This window comes from Grammomys surdaster, unplaced genomic scaffold, assembly GCF_004785775.1.
Source record: "Grammomys surdaster isolate TR1022 unplaced genomic scaffold, NIH_TR_1.0 172, whole genome shotgun sequence".
NCBI classification, from domain to species: Eukaryota; Metazoa; Chordata; class Mammalia; order Rodentia; family Muridae; genus Grammomys; species Grammomys surdaster.
Window position 1 is genome coordinate 5,163,235 of NW_021604620.1, and position 17,465 is coordinate 5,180,699.

A 17,465-nucleotide genomic window follows, 5' to 3' on the forward strand; every position below is an offset into this window, starting at 1 on the left:
CCGCTGAGAATAAGGGCTTTATTTTCATTACTTTTCCTCTGGCACTCAAGACTGAGGCTAAAACCCGACAGGGACAGAGGGACTGACGACTGAATGACCGAGACATTCAGTACCATTGAGATAAGAGGCCCAAATCTCAAATCCCACGAGTTAACTTCGAAAAACCAGACAGTGTACACATGAGGCGGCCTCTTGGGGGCGCATGCGTGGCCACGCCCCCTCCGGGGCCCTTCCCTGAGAAACCCGCCCACTCTATAGCAGGATTCCCGGAGAGGGTAGTCAGGCGCAGGCGTAGAACAGACAGGAAGTAGGAACAGGGGAAGGGGCGTGGCCTGTTCTCACTCCAAAGGTCGCTCTCCCTCTCCCCTTCTGCGGGAAGCTGCGGGCGGGCGGGTGGCTGCGCGCGCAGCCCAGCTCAGGCTCCTCCCCTCCCGGTCCCAGAGCCCAAAAGTGGTTTGCAGCGTCTCCGCCCTCAGAGATGGCGCTGGACCCCGCAGGTACTGGGGTCGGCGTGGTTGTTAGGGTCTGGGTCTCCGCCGGGCGCCAGGGGTCATGTGCCCCGAGAATGCGCGTCTTCCTGGGCTAGCCCCTCACTCAGCCTGGGGGCTGGGTTTCCACTCTCCGCGACTTGGCCATCCCTCTGCTGCTTGCTGGGGCTCTAGTTGCTCAGTGAGGGGCGTTGGGTTCCTTATGTCAATTTCCATTATCTCTTCAGTCTCTTCACTGGCTAGTTTTTTATTTTGTTTTGTTTTTCTTTCCTCTGTTGGGGCACAGGCTCCTTTTAAAAAGTATTGGGTGTAGACACAGTTGTCCCAGACAACTGTAAAGTTTCATACTGGTGCACAGTTTGACTTTTGTTTCCGGTCATTTTATGCCTTCGACTCCCAAGTTCATCCTTGTAGCCTAGTGTAACAAAGGCTAGAGGTATTTTCTTGGAAAAGCTCTTCAAAACATCTTCCGTGTTGTTTTAACTTGCATGGTTCCACTTAGGTTTGCAGTCAAGTTCAGTTCCTCAGGAAGTTTTACAGAAACGGACACACAGTACTTCAGTTAAGTAGTGGCGAAGAGGCAGAGATGGAAAGGTAATGAGTCTTTATGGATAGAAAAACTCAAGGTGTTGGCGGGTTAGAGACTTTCAAACCTTTGAAGGTTCTGAAGCGAAAGGTCACATGTGGCCCTCAAATAGGATGGAAACTAGGTGTAGCATTCAAATAACTTGTGACTATATTATGAAGCTAAGTGTATTCAGTGGTCCCAGAATAGTATTTGCATGGTTGGTTCTTTTATCTCCATATTTACAGAGTGGGAAGCAGGCTTAGAAAGGTTAAGCCACTGTTTACGGTCACTCCTTAGTACTTTACTAGCTGGGTCCTCCATGTCCGTCAGATTTGAATTCAAATGTCAGTCATCATAGAACTTGGCACCGTCTAAAGCAAACCTCTTCATCTACTGCAGCACCTTGCCTGCTTTTCATTTAACGTAATAGACCCGAGTCTATAAGTGTATCTGTATACAGTCTGACTGCAGAGAGTGGTAGACTTCAGGGACTTCTATCATTGGAAGCATAAAGCAGTTGTGGAACGCTGCTCGATCCTACCAGTTTGAGGCAAAATATCTGGACTGAACTCTGAAGCAGCAGTAGACCCAGGCTTTGAAGCAGCAACGTTGAACAATGATTATGTGGTAAAACATACTGAGTCCTATTTGGTTTGAGGGTGACTACTTTGATGGGAAGGTGGGAGGCAGTAATGAGGAATGGGTAAGGGAAGTTCAGGTAAAGTGCGTATAATTTTGGTATTTCATGACCTTGAAAATAATCTCCTATAGATAGGGATAGTGACGCTCAGGTTAAAGCAGTGATTCTCAACTTTCCTAATGCTGAGACCCTTCAACAGTTCCTCATGTTGTGGTGACCCCCAACCATAGAATTATTTCCATTGCTACTTCATAACTGTAATTTTGCTACTGTTAGGAATCATAGTATACATTTTTTGGAGATAGAAGTTTGCCAAGAGGATGGTGACCCACAGGTTGGGAACCACTGGGTTAAAGGCCTGCGTGGATCTTTATTTAGACAGATGAGAAAATGTAAGAAACAGACGCTTCATACTTGCTCTTACTGGTTTCTAGTTACTCTTAACCCCCTGGGAATGTAGCGTGCTCAAGGCTACATAGCTATTGTCTCATAGGACCAAGTTTTGTTAGAAACCACATGGTTTCCTTCTCAACCTAGGCTGTCAACCATGCCTTTATTTTAGTGCTTTTTGGTAAAATAAACTTGTTGGGGACCCAGTATTCATAGTATATTGTTCTGTAACCTAGGAAACAGCAACGTATAGGACAGACAAGGACCCCATTCAAAATAGCCTCTCCCTGTTTGTTCACAGATTCAGTATGAAGAAAGACTGTAAGGAGAGAGATACTTTTGCTAAGTTAAGAGCTTTTACGGAGGAGTGCCATTTGCTTTAAAATGTCAAGGATGAGAAGAAGCTACCATGAAAAGAGCTGGGGGGCTGGGAGCATGGTGGGTATTCAGAGTGGCAAATGCTTGAGGGGCAGAGTACACAGGAGAGCCACAGGAGAAAGGTTGGGAAAGTGGGCTTGAGGTGAACACCTAGCTGGTCTAGGGCCTTGGATTCTATGATAAATCATTTTAATTTTTTTCTTTTGTTTTTTTCTCAAAGCCTGGACCTAATAGTGAGATGTAGGCTGCATCAGAATTCTTTTGTGTCTTTTCGTTTAAACTTTCCCATTTAGAGAGTTGGTAACACACTTCTTGAAGATTTAGCAGTCACAATTATGCTTATTATTTTCTACTGTAATTAGTGGAAGAGACCAGAGAAAAGACAAGATACCACGTAAAGCGGTAGTGCGAGGGGTTGAATTCATGCTGTTACCTGCCTGAACTGAGATCCTCTGACACTGAAGTCCTTGCTAGGCGGTTTGGACATGTTGCTCTGTATGATCCTGGTTCTGCTGACTCATCCATCACTAACCGTGTATGTCTGTGTGTCTGTGTGTCTGTGTGTCTGTGTGTGTATTTTAGTCTAGTGCCTGTTCTGATAAGAGATTCTTACAACCTTCAGTCATAACTGGGACCTTTGATCTCAATAATATTGTGAGAGTTTGAAGTATAGCTCATTCTCCTTTACTAGGACTTAAGTGTATCTTATTTCAAGTTATGGTTCTTTGCAAACTCATAATACTTTTTATAAACATTCTATATTTTAGAAAAATCTAGTCAAATTTAGTGACTAAAACTTTCAAAGATTTTTTTAAAACATAAACCCACTGTCACCTATAAAAATGTTAAAATTCATGCTTGTTAAATATAATTAATTTTCAAAAAACATAAAATTATGACTCATGCAAAAAATGGATATGTGTTAAAGATTTTCTTCAACTCATTAATTAGTGAGGGAACCAGTAAGATATAAATATTAGTCCAAAAAATACTTGAGAAGCAAGGTACATAGACAGTTTTATAGGTTACAGTCATAGATAAGAACTTTTAATTTACATCAGGTCCTCTTTGGTGCTATCGATTTAAAAATTTATCTTGATTTCTATTTGATAACAGTCTTAGAAGTTAGCTCCTCCCCTAACAAAGTATAAAATATCCAATAACTGAAAGTATCACGAAACCTCCTACTTATACCTTTGCCTATTCTGGTATTTCATGAAACATTTCTGAATGTATTATATTTCCAGATGACAGCCTCAGGGGGTCATGCTTTTGGTGTAGTACCTAGGAGCGTTCCTGCCCGCCTCTTCCTCCTCTTACTTCCTTTTTAGGATGGCCAAGGCTTCCCTTTCCTTGTCAGTTAGTGCAGATTCCTCCTTTCCCTTTACTTTTGCAAGATATCTGTGCCTGTCTGTCTGTCTGTCTGTCTGTGTCCTTCTGGGGCTGTCGTTCCATTGCTGTTCTCTTCCAGGAATCTGCTAAGTGGAGAAAGCTGGGCCTTGCTAAGGCTGGCTTCGGAAAGTGAGATGAGGAAGCTGATGACATCCCGTGGGTGGCATTGAGGTGTATGGTGAGAGAAGGCTGCAGTGACGGGCCCTGGAGGGTCAGGTTTACTCTGGATCTTTTTCTACATTAAGGGCTACCTCGTAGAGTATGTACTTAGAACTAGCACTTAAATTTACTGGAAACTTAGTTTCTGGGAAGTTAGATGTCTAAACATCTTTGAAGACTTTTTCTCCCCCTCGAGCATTATGTGCTTATGTGAGGTGATATGCAGTGACTGGAGATTTAACATTTATCATTGCTCTTTTTTTTTTTTTTTTTTTTGAGACAAGGTCTTACGCAGTTTAGTTTAGACTTAAGTTAACTATGTAGCTTACATATGTGCTCCTCCTGATGCTTGCACCTCTCCAGGCTGGGACTGGTCACATGTACCAACACACATGCGTATGTGGAACTGGGATTACAGACCCCAATTCTTTGTGCTATATTCCCAAACTCATCCTGGCTTTGCTTTTTTTTCTTTCTTTCTTTCTTTTTTTTTTTTTGTGCCCAGGCTAGCCTTGAACTTACTATGTAACCCACACTGGTTTCAGATTTGTGTGATTCTCCTTCCTCAACCTCTAAGATGTTGGATTACAGGTGTGCATCATTATTTCACAGCGTCTCTTTAGATATGAATGACCATGGTGTCCCAGAGTGAAAAAAGTAACTAGTTAGCTTGTGCATGTCTATATATTCAGTCTTGAAGTATATTTGCCTTAGAAAATGCATCGCTTTGGTCCCAGTGGATTAGCGTGATGGTGTTCGAATGGGTTGCTTTGAAAACTTTACAGATGTTGGAATAAACAGAATGCACGGAAAGAAGACTTACGGTAGAAGCCGAGCCATGCCAGTTGAGGGCTTCCCTTGTGAATACGGTAAATACGGAAGTGTCCATAAACCCTCAAGAACTTTGAATTCTATCCCGAGAGAAGGAGGACTGCAAGGTTTTAGTTATGAGATAACAATTAGAATTTCACTTGTTTTCTGCCTTTCTAAGTTTTGATTAGATTTATCCATACTTAGCTAATATGGTTTAAGTGATGTATCTTTCTTAGGTATCATATCTGGAGTCACATGGCGTGATTGTCTTTCATGGTGGTAGTAATTTTGGTTACCTACCATAAGCTTTCCCTTTCTTGGCTGTTTTTCTCCCTCTTGCAGTTAATACATACTCTGTAGGTAGATCACTACACTGTGTAAATGTCAGCTCCTTAAAAACCCCTTGATTTAGCATCAGTTGGTTCTTACATTATCCATCATTTCCCATGATGGTCATAAAATGGTCGTCTGCTGTCAGCGTCTCATCTACACTGACTAGGTGAGCGTTGACATTTTGTAAGAGATAGCCCTTGGTCTCCTATGCATTTATTTAGGAATGTATTAGGATGATACTGGTAAGGACTCCCAGGGCTCATTTTCAGTGGTTTACAGCTTATCTGTATATGGAATTGTGTTTGTGTTCAAACTTGACTATTGCAAGTCTTTTTACACCAGCTTCTGTATCCTTGTGATATGATCCTGTTTTTTGAACTTTTTTTTTTTTATTTTCTTCACACAAGATACCTAAAGTTTATCTTATACTGACTCATAGAACTTGTTATTTCTTTGAGCAGCCCTATTTTTCTTTTTTAATTTAGGGATAATAGAAAGGAAGATCACAAGGTATAGGTTCCACTTGGGTGTTTTCGTGCAGTGCTTTATGTAACTCTTTGCTTTTCCTCCCAACCATTAAATTCCCAGAAATAACAACTCTGAGAGTAATTTTTTATAGATAAATGCTCAGGCCATAAGCTTCGGCTTGTTCTCTGACTAGTTCATAACTCAATTATCCCCTTTATTCTAACCTGAGTTCAGCTACATGGCTGGTTTTCTTTCTTTGTCTTCTTTCGTCCATCTCCTCAGTGTTTTGGGGCGAATCTCTTGAATTTCTGACTATTTCCCAGAATTCTCTTTCTATCCCTCTGGATGTCCCACCTCCTATTCTCTGCCTCATCTCATTGGCCATAAGCTTTTTTATTGACAGGTGATGCTTGTAAGAGGTTCTCTTTATAGCTTTATTGATGTGGTTCTCTTAGAAAGGGAAGTATAAGAGAAACAGGGAAGGGATGGAGGAAGTGGAAGAACGTGGTTTCTGGGAAGGTTAGCCTCAGTCTGATATTTCCTGTGCACTCAAAATGGATAGTTTGTCCTGGTGTGGAGGGCAGGGGAGCTGGACTTAGGAATCATTTTTCAGTTGCTTGTGACCACAGGAGTTGGAAGGAAGGCAGCAGCAAGGAGACCTTAGAGAGTTTCCTGCTCATGGACGGCTCTGGGAAGGTTGTAGGGGCAAATGCACTAACATTTTCTGCTATGGGAGACATACCAGCTCCATCCTAAAACTGATTTATCTGAAACTATCAGGAATCTTAAGTAGGATAGTAATGTTCAGATATGTAGGGGTATTTATATAAATACACTATATTTTGTAATATATTTCAGGATTGTAATAAAAAACTCTTGCGTAACATTGGCCTAAGAGGTACCTGGAATTGGCCATGTAGATAGATAAGAAACAGTGGAGACTGGGGCAATGTTTCCCAGATGTATTTGTGAGGAAAAGCAAGTCATTTGGGCAGAATATTCTTAAACAGGTCACAGGCAAATTTTTGTTTCTTTGTCAAGCCTTTACTTGAGTTCCCTATGGCTTGATGTCCTTTTTACTGGAAACCAATGGGAAATTATACTTGGCACAAAGGGTAGTCTTACGGTTTTGTTGCTGTAAATGAAGCTTGTGAATTCCTTTAAGGATTCACAGTTTTGTGAGGATTGCATTGTTGCCTGAGTCTGCCTGTTATGTCTAAATCAGGTCTCATGTAAATAAGGCAGCATCCTGCCGAGCTGTGTGTCCTCTGTAGCCTTATCTTTGTTGAAGTAATGCTGGAAAATGAAAGCTTTACACCTGCCAGTCTGCAGAACCTGAGGACTGAGAAGTAGGTGCTCCTGGGAACTGGCACACTTCTGTGAGTGAGGTGGTGGGCTGCAGTAAGGAAGCCTGCAAAGACAGTAGGCTAGAGTGTGCTATTGTGGGAGATACCACCCAAAAGCTAAGCACAAACAAACACAGCTACCACACTGATGTAATCTGTGGATTTTCTAGAAGCTCTTGTGCATTAAACTAATTTTTTGCTAACCTAATTTTTAATGTTTTCTCTCTTTGCATGTTTGCTATTTCCTCTAATTGACAATTTGCTTCTCTTGCTTTTTTTTTTTTTTTTACTTTAAAAAATGCTCTTCTGTAGGAATCAGAATTCTATTTGACTTTCTGATAAAAGAAATATGAAAAGAAAAAGCAAACCTAGAACTTTGGTGTTTTCAATTTTGCCTGCTCCCAAGACACTTGTGAAACCTTGTTGTCTCTAGGTTGTTTCCAGGCTTCTCTGTTACTGTGGACACTTACATAACCTCTCTTGTCAGATCCTTTAAGTAGGCCCCTGCTCCCTGTGTGCGATGCTCTCATGGAAGATTGGGGACTGGATCACGTGATCTTGATATTACCACTTCGCGGGTTTCACCCATACCAGCCTGCACTTGGCCATCTGCAAAATGGAATAACATACAGAGAGGGCTGCTATGAAGATTCCCGCCCCACAAGACTGTGCAGCTCAGGGCAAGCAAGAGTTTCACTGAGGAGAAAATTCTCTCCAGCCAAGCTCCCTTTGCGCTGTCAGCTCAAGTCTGCCTTGGAAAGAAGGTGTAAGGACCACTGCTGTTTGCTGTCTAGGTCTTCCAGTCTAAGCCTTTTCTCAACCTTTTCTCACTAAGCACTTTAAAAAAAAAATTTTTTTTTTATTTTGTTTTTAGCATGAGAATGTACTTTGAGCAGCCTGGCAAGATTGTGAGCATCCAGGTTTTTATGGGCTGAGGGGACTGGTCTGCACTTGTTGAGGAGGTTCTACTTGAGAGCTGTGCTCTTCGGTATTGAGCCCACCTGCTGGGGCCTTGTCTTTGAGTTCCTTAGAAGGTAGTACCTGAGGGAACCAACGATAGAAAGTGTTGTCCCACTAAACACTCAGCAGAGCTGGGTGGTGCTGGCATTTGCCTTTAATCTATAACTCAAAGGCAGGCTGATCTCTGAGTTCAAGGCCAACCTGGTAGCCTGGTCTAGGAAGGAATTCCAGGACTGCCAGGGATACACAGAGAAAACCAAAACCCAAAACTAAATCAAAACAAACAAACAAACCATCACTCAGCAGACTATTGCAGGCACTTTTCTCATTTTCCTTTAATAAACAGTGGCATGAAAATGTTTCCAGATGCAAATAAGAGTACCTTATGACGTTTCTTTATTAATACTAATTTTTAAAGGTTCAGAAGCTAACTAAGTTGGGAGGCTGGAAGGAGGCTTAGCAGTTAGGAGCACTTGCACCTCTTGCAGAAGACCCCGGTTCAGTTTCCACCACTCATGTACTGGTTCACAGTTGTCTTTTGATAACTGTAGTTTTAGGGAATCTAATGCCCTCTTCCGGCCTTTGTGCATATCAGCCATACATGCTGTGTACACACGTGTGTGCCTGCACATGTGTACACACACACATATAGACAAAACACTCAAACACATGAAATAAAAGTAAATAAAGTCTTCTAAAAAGCTAAATTGGTTAAATCAGGATATATTCATTACTGAAAAGGCAGACCTGGCCCTTTACGTGCCGTATTCCTTCCTAGGAAAGATCCTGCAGCATTAAGATTTATTTCACTGCTATCTTGTGGATTCATAGCAAGTGCTGCTATCAGTAGCCTTATAATCTAGTACTGCCATATTGCAGGAACACATGAGCCCCCAAACAAAACCTGAGCTAACAAATGCAGCCAGTAGAAAAGGTGAAAATTGACTTTCAGGTGAAGATAGAACGCTGAGAAGTTGGAGCTTTGGAAATTTCCCCCAGTGCTATTACCCTGATTCTTGTCTTACTATAAATTTATGTGGCTATATTGTAGCACACTATACATTTGATAGCTTTTTCAGGCTCTTATACAAATGCATAACATAGGCATATCCAATATGCTAACACTATGAGATAAGTTTCTAATTTTTTATAGTATTTGTAGTATTGAAGGTAGTTTTGTACTATATATAAAATTATAATAATCGGTGTGATGCTTTATATACTATCAAATGAGAAAAATCTTAGAATTTATACATTTAAAACTATCTTAAATTTTTTAGCTTAAAATTAGTTTTTTGAGAATTTCATTCATGAGTATACTGTATTTACATCATTGCTACACCCTTTGTTTCCTTTCTCCAACTCTAGTGCCCCCACATCACTCTAGAATTACAACCTCTTTTATAATAATTACTGTTTCATACACACACACACACATACACGCTATAACCTATAAAAACCCTACTGAATCCAGTTCGTGCTGCCTATATGGATGTGTTTAGGGTTCACCACTGACAATTGTGTAATCAGGGGACTCATCCTTGGAAAAAGTGGACTCTCCCTTTCAGCAGCCAATTACTTTATCTAGGAGTAGGGCTTTGTGAAATTTCCCTCCATCTGTGTTTATATGTCAGCCTGTGTGGTCATCACAGGTCCTGTGCAGTCAGCCATATTGTTGAGAGTTTACGGTAGCAACATTCCTGTTCTGTCCTGAAGAAAGTGTTTGTAGCAGGTGTCCTGGTCCTCTGGCTCTTACAATCCTTCTCCCGTCTTTTCCTCCATGCTCCCTGAGGCTTCTGTGTAGGGGATTTGATTTAGATATATCCACTGGGATTGTACAGCCCATGGTCGTGTGTTCTCGTCATCTTTCCTGTATCTCTGCAGTGGTCTCTATCTGCTGTAAAAAAGCAGCTTCTTGATGAGGGTGAGAGCTGCACTCTGCAGAGAGTAAGTGTGGGTGACAGCATTATTTTCTGATTGAGCAGTCAGAGTTTGAAGACTTGAAATGATATCCATGCAGTTCTAGAGTTGTTTCTTTGTCCTGGCAGTTTTTAGAAGAATGATGAGAAGGAATTTTTGTGATCCAGATAAAATCAGTGTGTTTGATAGGAATATGAGAACCAGGATCCGTAATAAAGATGGACTTCTGCTACAGTTTATTCATTGAAAAATGGTTCAGTATATACAGTTATGTCTCTTGTCAAAGAACTGATCCAGAAAAAATAGTTCATTTGTTGCATAAAACCATTCCAGGATTTAGAAAGGAAAGAATAGATTCCCCAGGGTATGAAGTAAATAAGGTATTCAGTAAGACTATGTAGTTGAAAGAAATTTTAAAGGTGAAACTTTAAAATAGATTTCATAAAGTAGATTGATATTCCATAGTTATTCGACTCTGTTCAACAGTTACAGTGTTAATTATTGATACTTAATTATGATTTACACTATACATACAGAGACAAGGGGTGTGCAGAGAAAAATCCTAGTTTCAAGTATACATTGATACTGACAAAGCGTGTTACAAACACTTCACATCCAGCGTGTCCAACAACAGAGTTCGCCTTTCTGGTTTTTTTTTTTTTTTTTAATTTTGTCTCCATGTGTGGTCACTTTGTTTCGCTTGGAATTAGAGAAGACGGAACATCTTTGAATCGTCATTTTTCTTTAGTCCCTTCAGGTTCCACTGCTGTGATAGGGTCCTTCAAATCTGTGCTTTGATGTCCGTCTGCGTTTCTGTTACGTTCTTGAAGATCACTGTTTGCTTTTACCCCAATCTTATGACAGTTCATAGCAAAATTGAAAGGAAAACAAGATAGACCTAAATGAATAGTATATAGAGTTTAAGAAACTGGCCCGTGAACCTTACCTAGTAAGTGCTGAAAGGCAGGAATGGTTAGTGACATTTTAAAATGCTGTTAAAAAAATACAAGCACACAAACAGAGCAGAGATAGTAGGTAGCCTACAAAGGTAAAAGCTGTTCACACTCTGATACATAAAACATGTTTGTCTTCGTTGACAAAGGCAGTGGAAATTTGGATGCAGTTGTAGGTGTGGGCAAGAGAAAAGGACTCAGGAGAAATGCTTTGCATATTTATTGTGAAATCTTGATTGAGATGGATGGTGTCCTTGAGAATTAAATCTTAAACTTCCTCTGACCACAGTAATTAAGAAGACCTTAGGAAATAAATCTATACTTAAAATTCTTTGTATTTGTGTAACACACACACACACACAACTCACATCAAAGCCTTGCTAAGCAGTGTATGCGGGCTTTATCAGAGAAACCCTAGGTAGGAGGTATATATTTATATATCTACACGTATTTATATATGAAGTCTTTTAGTGCAAGGAATTGGTGTAGGCAGCTGATGAGTCTGGGATGTGGGGCTGGGCAGGCTGTCAGGAAGGGCAGGCTTATTGCAGTTTGTCAAGTGTTGAGCCTACAGTCAATACAGTTGCTGAAGACAACCTCCTATTTGCTCTTCAGACCACTGGACTGAATAAACCAGCTCAGTCTTCACAGAAGTCTGCAAAATGTGTTCACAGCTACAGCCGGTTCCCTTGAATAACAGCCCTGTACAAGGTGATCCATGAAACACTGTCACAAGTACTTTCTAGCAAACTTGACTGAAACTAGCAATAATTTTTATACATATTGGGCACCCCTAACCTAGAAATATGAAATCTGAAGTTTTCCAAGATATGAGACATAGAATTTATGAGTGCTCAACCAGTGATGTCTTTATAGATATTTATAAAGTGAAAAATACCAGATCAGAAACAGTAGTCGCAGATATTCCTGATAAATGCTTGGTCTGGTCAGAGTTTTTCTGGAGATTATGATGTAGGAAATACAACTCTGATACTTAGCCTTGATTTAAGATAAGAAAGTCATAGGAAATCTTGACATCGAGATTACTGAAAAATAAAAAATCTGTAATCAGAGGCTGAGCATCAGGAGGGGGGTTGTAATCATGATCACTTCTTTTCCTAAGGAGTCTGGGGGTTATAAACTGACTCTACGATCTGCTCGGCAGAAGCTGGGCAAACAACCTGTCACCACATTTCTGAGGTAATGAGGAAGTCAAGGGAGGCTGTGCTGAGTTTACATAACTGTAGCATATTATTTATTAAAAGACACTTTTACCCTTAGAAATTTAATAAAAGATGAACAGTATCTTTCAGCAGAATATCATAAAATTTTGTCTGTTTGACTTCTAAAGGTTAGATATTAGAATTTATACTGGGTGCAAATTTTTATTTTTTAAGCTATGTTATTTTAATGCTAATGAAATTTAAAGGTCCTGCTAAAGCAGAAATTTCTGATTTCTTTGGAGACTCAGATTATAGTGATGTTTTGCTGGGGCAGACAGGTGAAAGAATGTTTTGCTGAAACCAACACAGGTGAAATGTTTTGCCACAGCAAACATGTGAAAGGAAACATGGTGTTTAGAAAGAATTATGATTCCACAGACAGTGGGAGCTCGAGCATTGGTCTGCTTTGCTCCACCTTGCTGGTCTATGTTGGCGATACATGTATTGGTTCGCCTTACATTGCATTGCTGAGCTTCCTTTGTGGAGACTTCATGGAGAGAAATTTACCAAAGAACATCTTTGTAAGATCCCTGCAGCCTCTTGCTGCCTTTGCAGACTCTAGCCGATTGGTGAGCCTCCTCACGATTTCTTAGGGATTGAACTGTCCTTACTGACTCAGATACACTGGACTGCTGCTGCTGGCTCGTATTTGGTGTTTGCGAGTGGACTGGGCTGAGAATAGTGAAGACTGAAATTGCCCCAAAGAACTGTTTCTAAACAGGCCCACTTCCCCATATCCTAATAACTTCTTTTCTACTACATCTTGTGGGTGGTGGGCTAGAGGGGAGGTTGACCCCTTATTAAAGTAGAGTGTGAAAAATATATGCCCGCATCTTGCATTTTACAAATATATCCCAGCCTATCCACCAGAAATGATTCTCTCAATCCCCATGGATACCATGGCTCTACTTTTTCCTAGTGTAGGTTAATTTTGTCTATTCTTGAGTCAGTAACCCATACTCTTGTGTCTGTCTTTTGCTCAGCCAGGTTTTGTTGTTGTTTGTTTTTTTTTTTGAGTGTTTATCCATGTTGAGTGTTATCAGCGTTATCCATGGTAATGTTAGTGGTAGATTATCAGTTTCTATTGGTAAGTCAGTTTTGGTTAATATGATGATGTATACATTGTTTTCTCAACATGTTGCTTCATTTCTTCACAAAATGAGTATGTAGAAATGGAACACGGTTGAGTGTGTGGTTACACATCAATCAGCATGGGCTTCCCAGCGTTTCCTACTCCAGCAGCCACACACGAGGGTTCTTACATTTTCTCCATCACTTAGTGTTGTCAGTGTTGAAATGTTAGTCGTTCTGGTAATTGTGGATTCTCATAGGCTGCATTTGGCTTTGCGTTTTGAATGTTTTGTTAGTGTGTATTAGCCGCGCTTACCCTAGACCATGCACATGTATACATGTATTTTGATCCCATCACAGCCACGCCCCTCGTTACACTTTTGTGTTCCCCTCCACTCTTTTTTCCAATCAGGTTGTCTTCTATATTGTCTTTGTTGTCTGACCTAGTGAATTTCATCATGGTTCCTGAAGGAGCATGGGGAGAGAGCTGTTTTCATGGTCTCTTGCATTTCCTTGGTTGTGCTAGGTTGTCTGTCCTCGAAAATGATTAGCTTTTAAAAGCATAACTTTACTCTGTGATAATTTAATAGTACTCATAAGAAACCATAGACTAGTACAATTTCCATGTACCTTTTACCCAGTTTTCCCTAATGGTAGCTATGTAATCATCATGCATGCGTTTGAGCAGGTGATATTTCCTCAAAGGACCAAGCTTGATATTGGAGAGGAGACCAGCATCTCATTCTTTCATATATAAAGTCTTGTCATACATGATGTACACAAACATATTCAATGTCTGTGTGTAATCAGTATCACATAGGGTCACAGTAAAAGACAAAGCTCCTTTCAGGAGAAAAACATAACAGAAAAGGTTGGAACGTGCTACTGTGACCCACTGTGGAAAACCTGGGGATTTGCACTGGCACCAAGCTGTTGCCTCTTAGTCAGACCATCTATTTCTACTTCTTTTCCTGTCTATAGTTAGTTGTATGGCATATTTTCATGTGTAAAGGTTAGGGTAAGTATGCCCACAGCCAGCAGCAGAGCCACTCTGCTAACTACAGAGAGCACTCCTGTGTTGGCTCTCAGTGGTTTGCTTTCTATCAGTGTAACTTTCTCCCGTGCAGCCTTTAAGGTCTCTATTCATTCAGTGCAATACCCTTGGACTCTATCCAAGTTGTTGTATGTCAGAGGCCACTTTGTTTTATTGCTAATATTCTGTAATCTGAAGATCTGTTGCATGTCCGCTTACCTGTTGAAAGAGCTTCGTATTATGTATTATAAATATAAATAAACCTGCAGTGAGGTTTATACACAAGGTGTTCACAAGAACATGAATTTGCAGTTTTCTGGAGTAAATCCACAAAACTCTGCTTAGTTGTATGATCAGTGTATGATCAGCTGTATGCGTTCCCTCTCTGACAGCTGCCTGGTGTGTGTGTGTGTGTGTGTGTGTGTGTATGTATGTTTCATAAATATATATTTGTTCATAGCTGCCCATACCCAACAGCTATTGGCATAGTACCAGAAAGAGTTTGGAGACTCCAAATCTTCTTAGAAAATTCCTGGGCTTTGAGGGTTAAATGCCTTTTTGTCACTCTGTGGTATGACAGCAGTAGAAGGTTATTAGCCTGTAATTTCTGCCTAGGCCACAGGTAGCTTCTACATGGAGTAGTAATGTCCACTTTGGCATCAGTTTTCCTGGGGGTACTCATGGAAGTATGGCCGTCTCTTTTAATCAGACTTCACCTGCCTTTTGTCTTTTGGATTCCTGTGGTAGTATGGTAGTATAAGGCAATCACTCCTTTGTTTTCCAGTGCTCTCAGAATTTAGGAAGCATGTGGCTTGTGGCTGTAGTTGCTGAGTTTGTAGTTTCAGCCCATGGTAGATGGTGTGCTTAGAGGGCACAGAAATCTTGCATAATTTCATAGGCTCCTCCAGTTTTGTTTTTTTCTCAGCTAGTTATGTATTTCTTAGGCCACCACTTGTCCTCAAGGTAGGGCATGGTTCTTCTCATGTATCTTTTAATTTTGTACCTATTCATCTATCTCAGTGTCTCAGTATCTGTAAAGATCAAAACATATGCAAATTCCATTATAAGAAAATGAGATCTAGACTTTAAATTTGTGCCAGTCTGAGTAGACTACATTGTCAGGGAAATATCGCAGTAAAATTTGCAGAGTTTTAGAAAGATGTTGCTTGTGACCCTCCTTTTTTCTTTTATATAAAAAATACCTAGAATGATTTATAGTAATTAAAATAATCACAACTTTATCCAGTGGTAAAAGAGCCATTTAAAGCATATTTACTTAGGATTTTATTTTTAAATAAACTAGAATGTTAATTTCTTTCCTATCTGGTTATTGACTTGAAACTACCATGAAATTTCATTTTTCAGAGCAGCATCTCAGACATGTTGAGAAAGATGTTCTGATCCCAAAGATAATGAGAGAAAAGGCCAGAGAAAGGTGTTCTGAACAAGTTGAAGGTAAGATTCATATATTCATACAAAGATCAAACTCATTTGTGATAATATGATGTGAATTTAATCCTTAGACTCAAAGTCAAGTAGAGTGAATTAATATGTATGAGTTGCTTCTCACACTTGCACTGAGATACTAGCATCCCAGCTTTCAGTATTCCATTCATTTACAATTTAAAAGCATCCCTCCAACCTGGGAACAAACTCCCTTCTTCCCGAAAGTGTAGTTTTATAGAGAAAAACTTGATGTGAATGTTCAGGAGAAATGAGTCATTTTGTTAATTTTGAGAGGGGAAGAAGAAACATCAGACCTAATGTATACCTGTGAGGCAGCTGCCAGCCTGTTGTAATGTGTGCACACACAGACAACCTGTTGTAATGTGTGCACACAGACTCACACAGTGACCGTTTTCCTCAATGTCACATCACTGCATTACGAGGAGAGTCTTGCTTGAGCTTGCAGTGTATCAGAATTTGCTTTGTGTGTTTTCTGCTTTGTCCTGTGCTCTGAAGTAGAAGTTGCTTATGTAAATGCATGTAGGGGTGCCCACACATGCATGTCTTTGAAGATGCTTTTCACAGTACTGTTCTTCCATGTGGTGATTTTAGAAACGTTGTTGACTGATATGTAGTCTTCTGGTAAAATGCACATACAGTGATTGTGATAACTACAATGGGGCCACCATAGGTCTGCAGTGTGTGGGCTGTTAGAAAAGTAGGTGGGAACTGTACTGTAGAGATGTCTTTAAACATAATCTACCTCTTGGAATGGCCATTTAAAAAAAAGCAGTAAAATTTTGCTGATAGAGCTGGGGAGATGGCTCAGTGGTTAAAGAGTGCTGGTTATTCTGGCAGAGACCTAGTGTGTCCCAGCACTCATGTGGATGGTCATAATTGTCTGTAACTCCAGTCCAGGGCATATCATACCCTCTTTTGTCTTGTTGGGCACCAGAAATGCATTCTGTGCACAGATGGACGTATAGGCAGAACACTCATAACAAATAAAATAAAAATAAACAGAAGCCTCTTTCCTTCCTTCCTCCCTCCCTCCCTCCCTCCCTCCCTCCCTCCCTCCCTCCCTCCCTTCCTCTCTCCCTCCCTTTCATTTTTTTTCTTTTGTGCTGAGATAATGTAGGCTATTTTTCCATCTCCCACTCCCATTCCCTTTTTCCACAGTCACCTTTGTCCAAGCACAACAGTAATTTTTAGTGAGAGAATTGCGTCCCAGATCACTGCAGGTTTCTTTCTGGGGAATCAGGCTGTGTCAACTATAGTTTTATGACTGTCAAAAAAGTGAATGTGCTAGGGACCTTTTTCTCCTCTTCCTTCAGCCCTGGAATTGACTTCTGCAATACAGTGGAAGTCGTAAGACAGAAATAGTCCCATGGTAGCATTGTGCTGCTTGTATTGAGTGATTTGTATGACTATTATATTTGAAATCCTCTATCAATTAGTAATTTAAAAGTCATCCTGTGATATTGCTCTTGCTTTCACTGGAGATTAGTTGTTTAATCAGGGTACCTTCCTTCAGCTCTCCCACCCCAGGTGTCAGGAGAAATTAGCCCATTGGCACCTGCAGGGTTCAGGGCACATCTGGCATTGGCAGGTGTCACACTAACAATCCCAAGAGGCAGCTCTCCACTTGCCTCATGGGACTTTTCAAAACACATCCTCATTCAGGCGTTGCAGGAGAAATCCTGAAAGTGTAATAAAGTATTGAAGTAAAACTTTCCACTACTAGGGAAATAGATTTGTTACAAGAACCCCAATCCAGAGTGCATTTTTCTTTCCTTGATTCTGTTTTGTAGCCCACTCTCCTGGGACACTTTGAGTGCAGGAGAGCTAGCTAAGTGTTCTTTGTTAACTTTCCTGGTAAGATTC

At 40.6% G+C, this 17,465-nt stretch overlaps 1 protein-coding gene across 1 annotated transcript in view; it reads left to right on the forward strand.

Moving 5' to 3' along the window:
- The first annotated feature begins 323 nt into the window (after positions 1 to 323).
- The window catches only part of Cmc1 (C-X9-C motif containing 1), a 51,732-nt gene continuing 34,590 nt past the window's right edge, over positions 324 to 17,465 (forward strand). The window contains exons 1-2 of the mRNA XM_028767426.1: positions 324 to 497; positions 15,501 to 15,590. Of these exons, the coding sequence (XP_028623259.1) occupies positions 479 to 497; positions 15,501 to 15,590 (109 nt within the window). The 5' untranslated portion in view covers positions 324 to 478. The remainder of the gene's footprint in view (positions 498 to 15,500; positions 15,591 to 17,465) is intronic.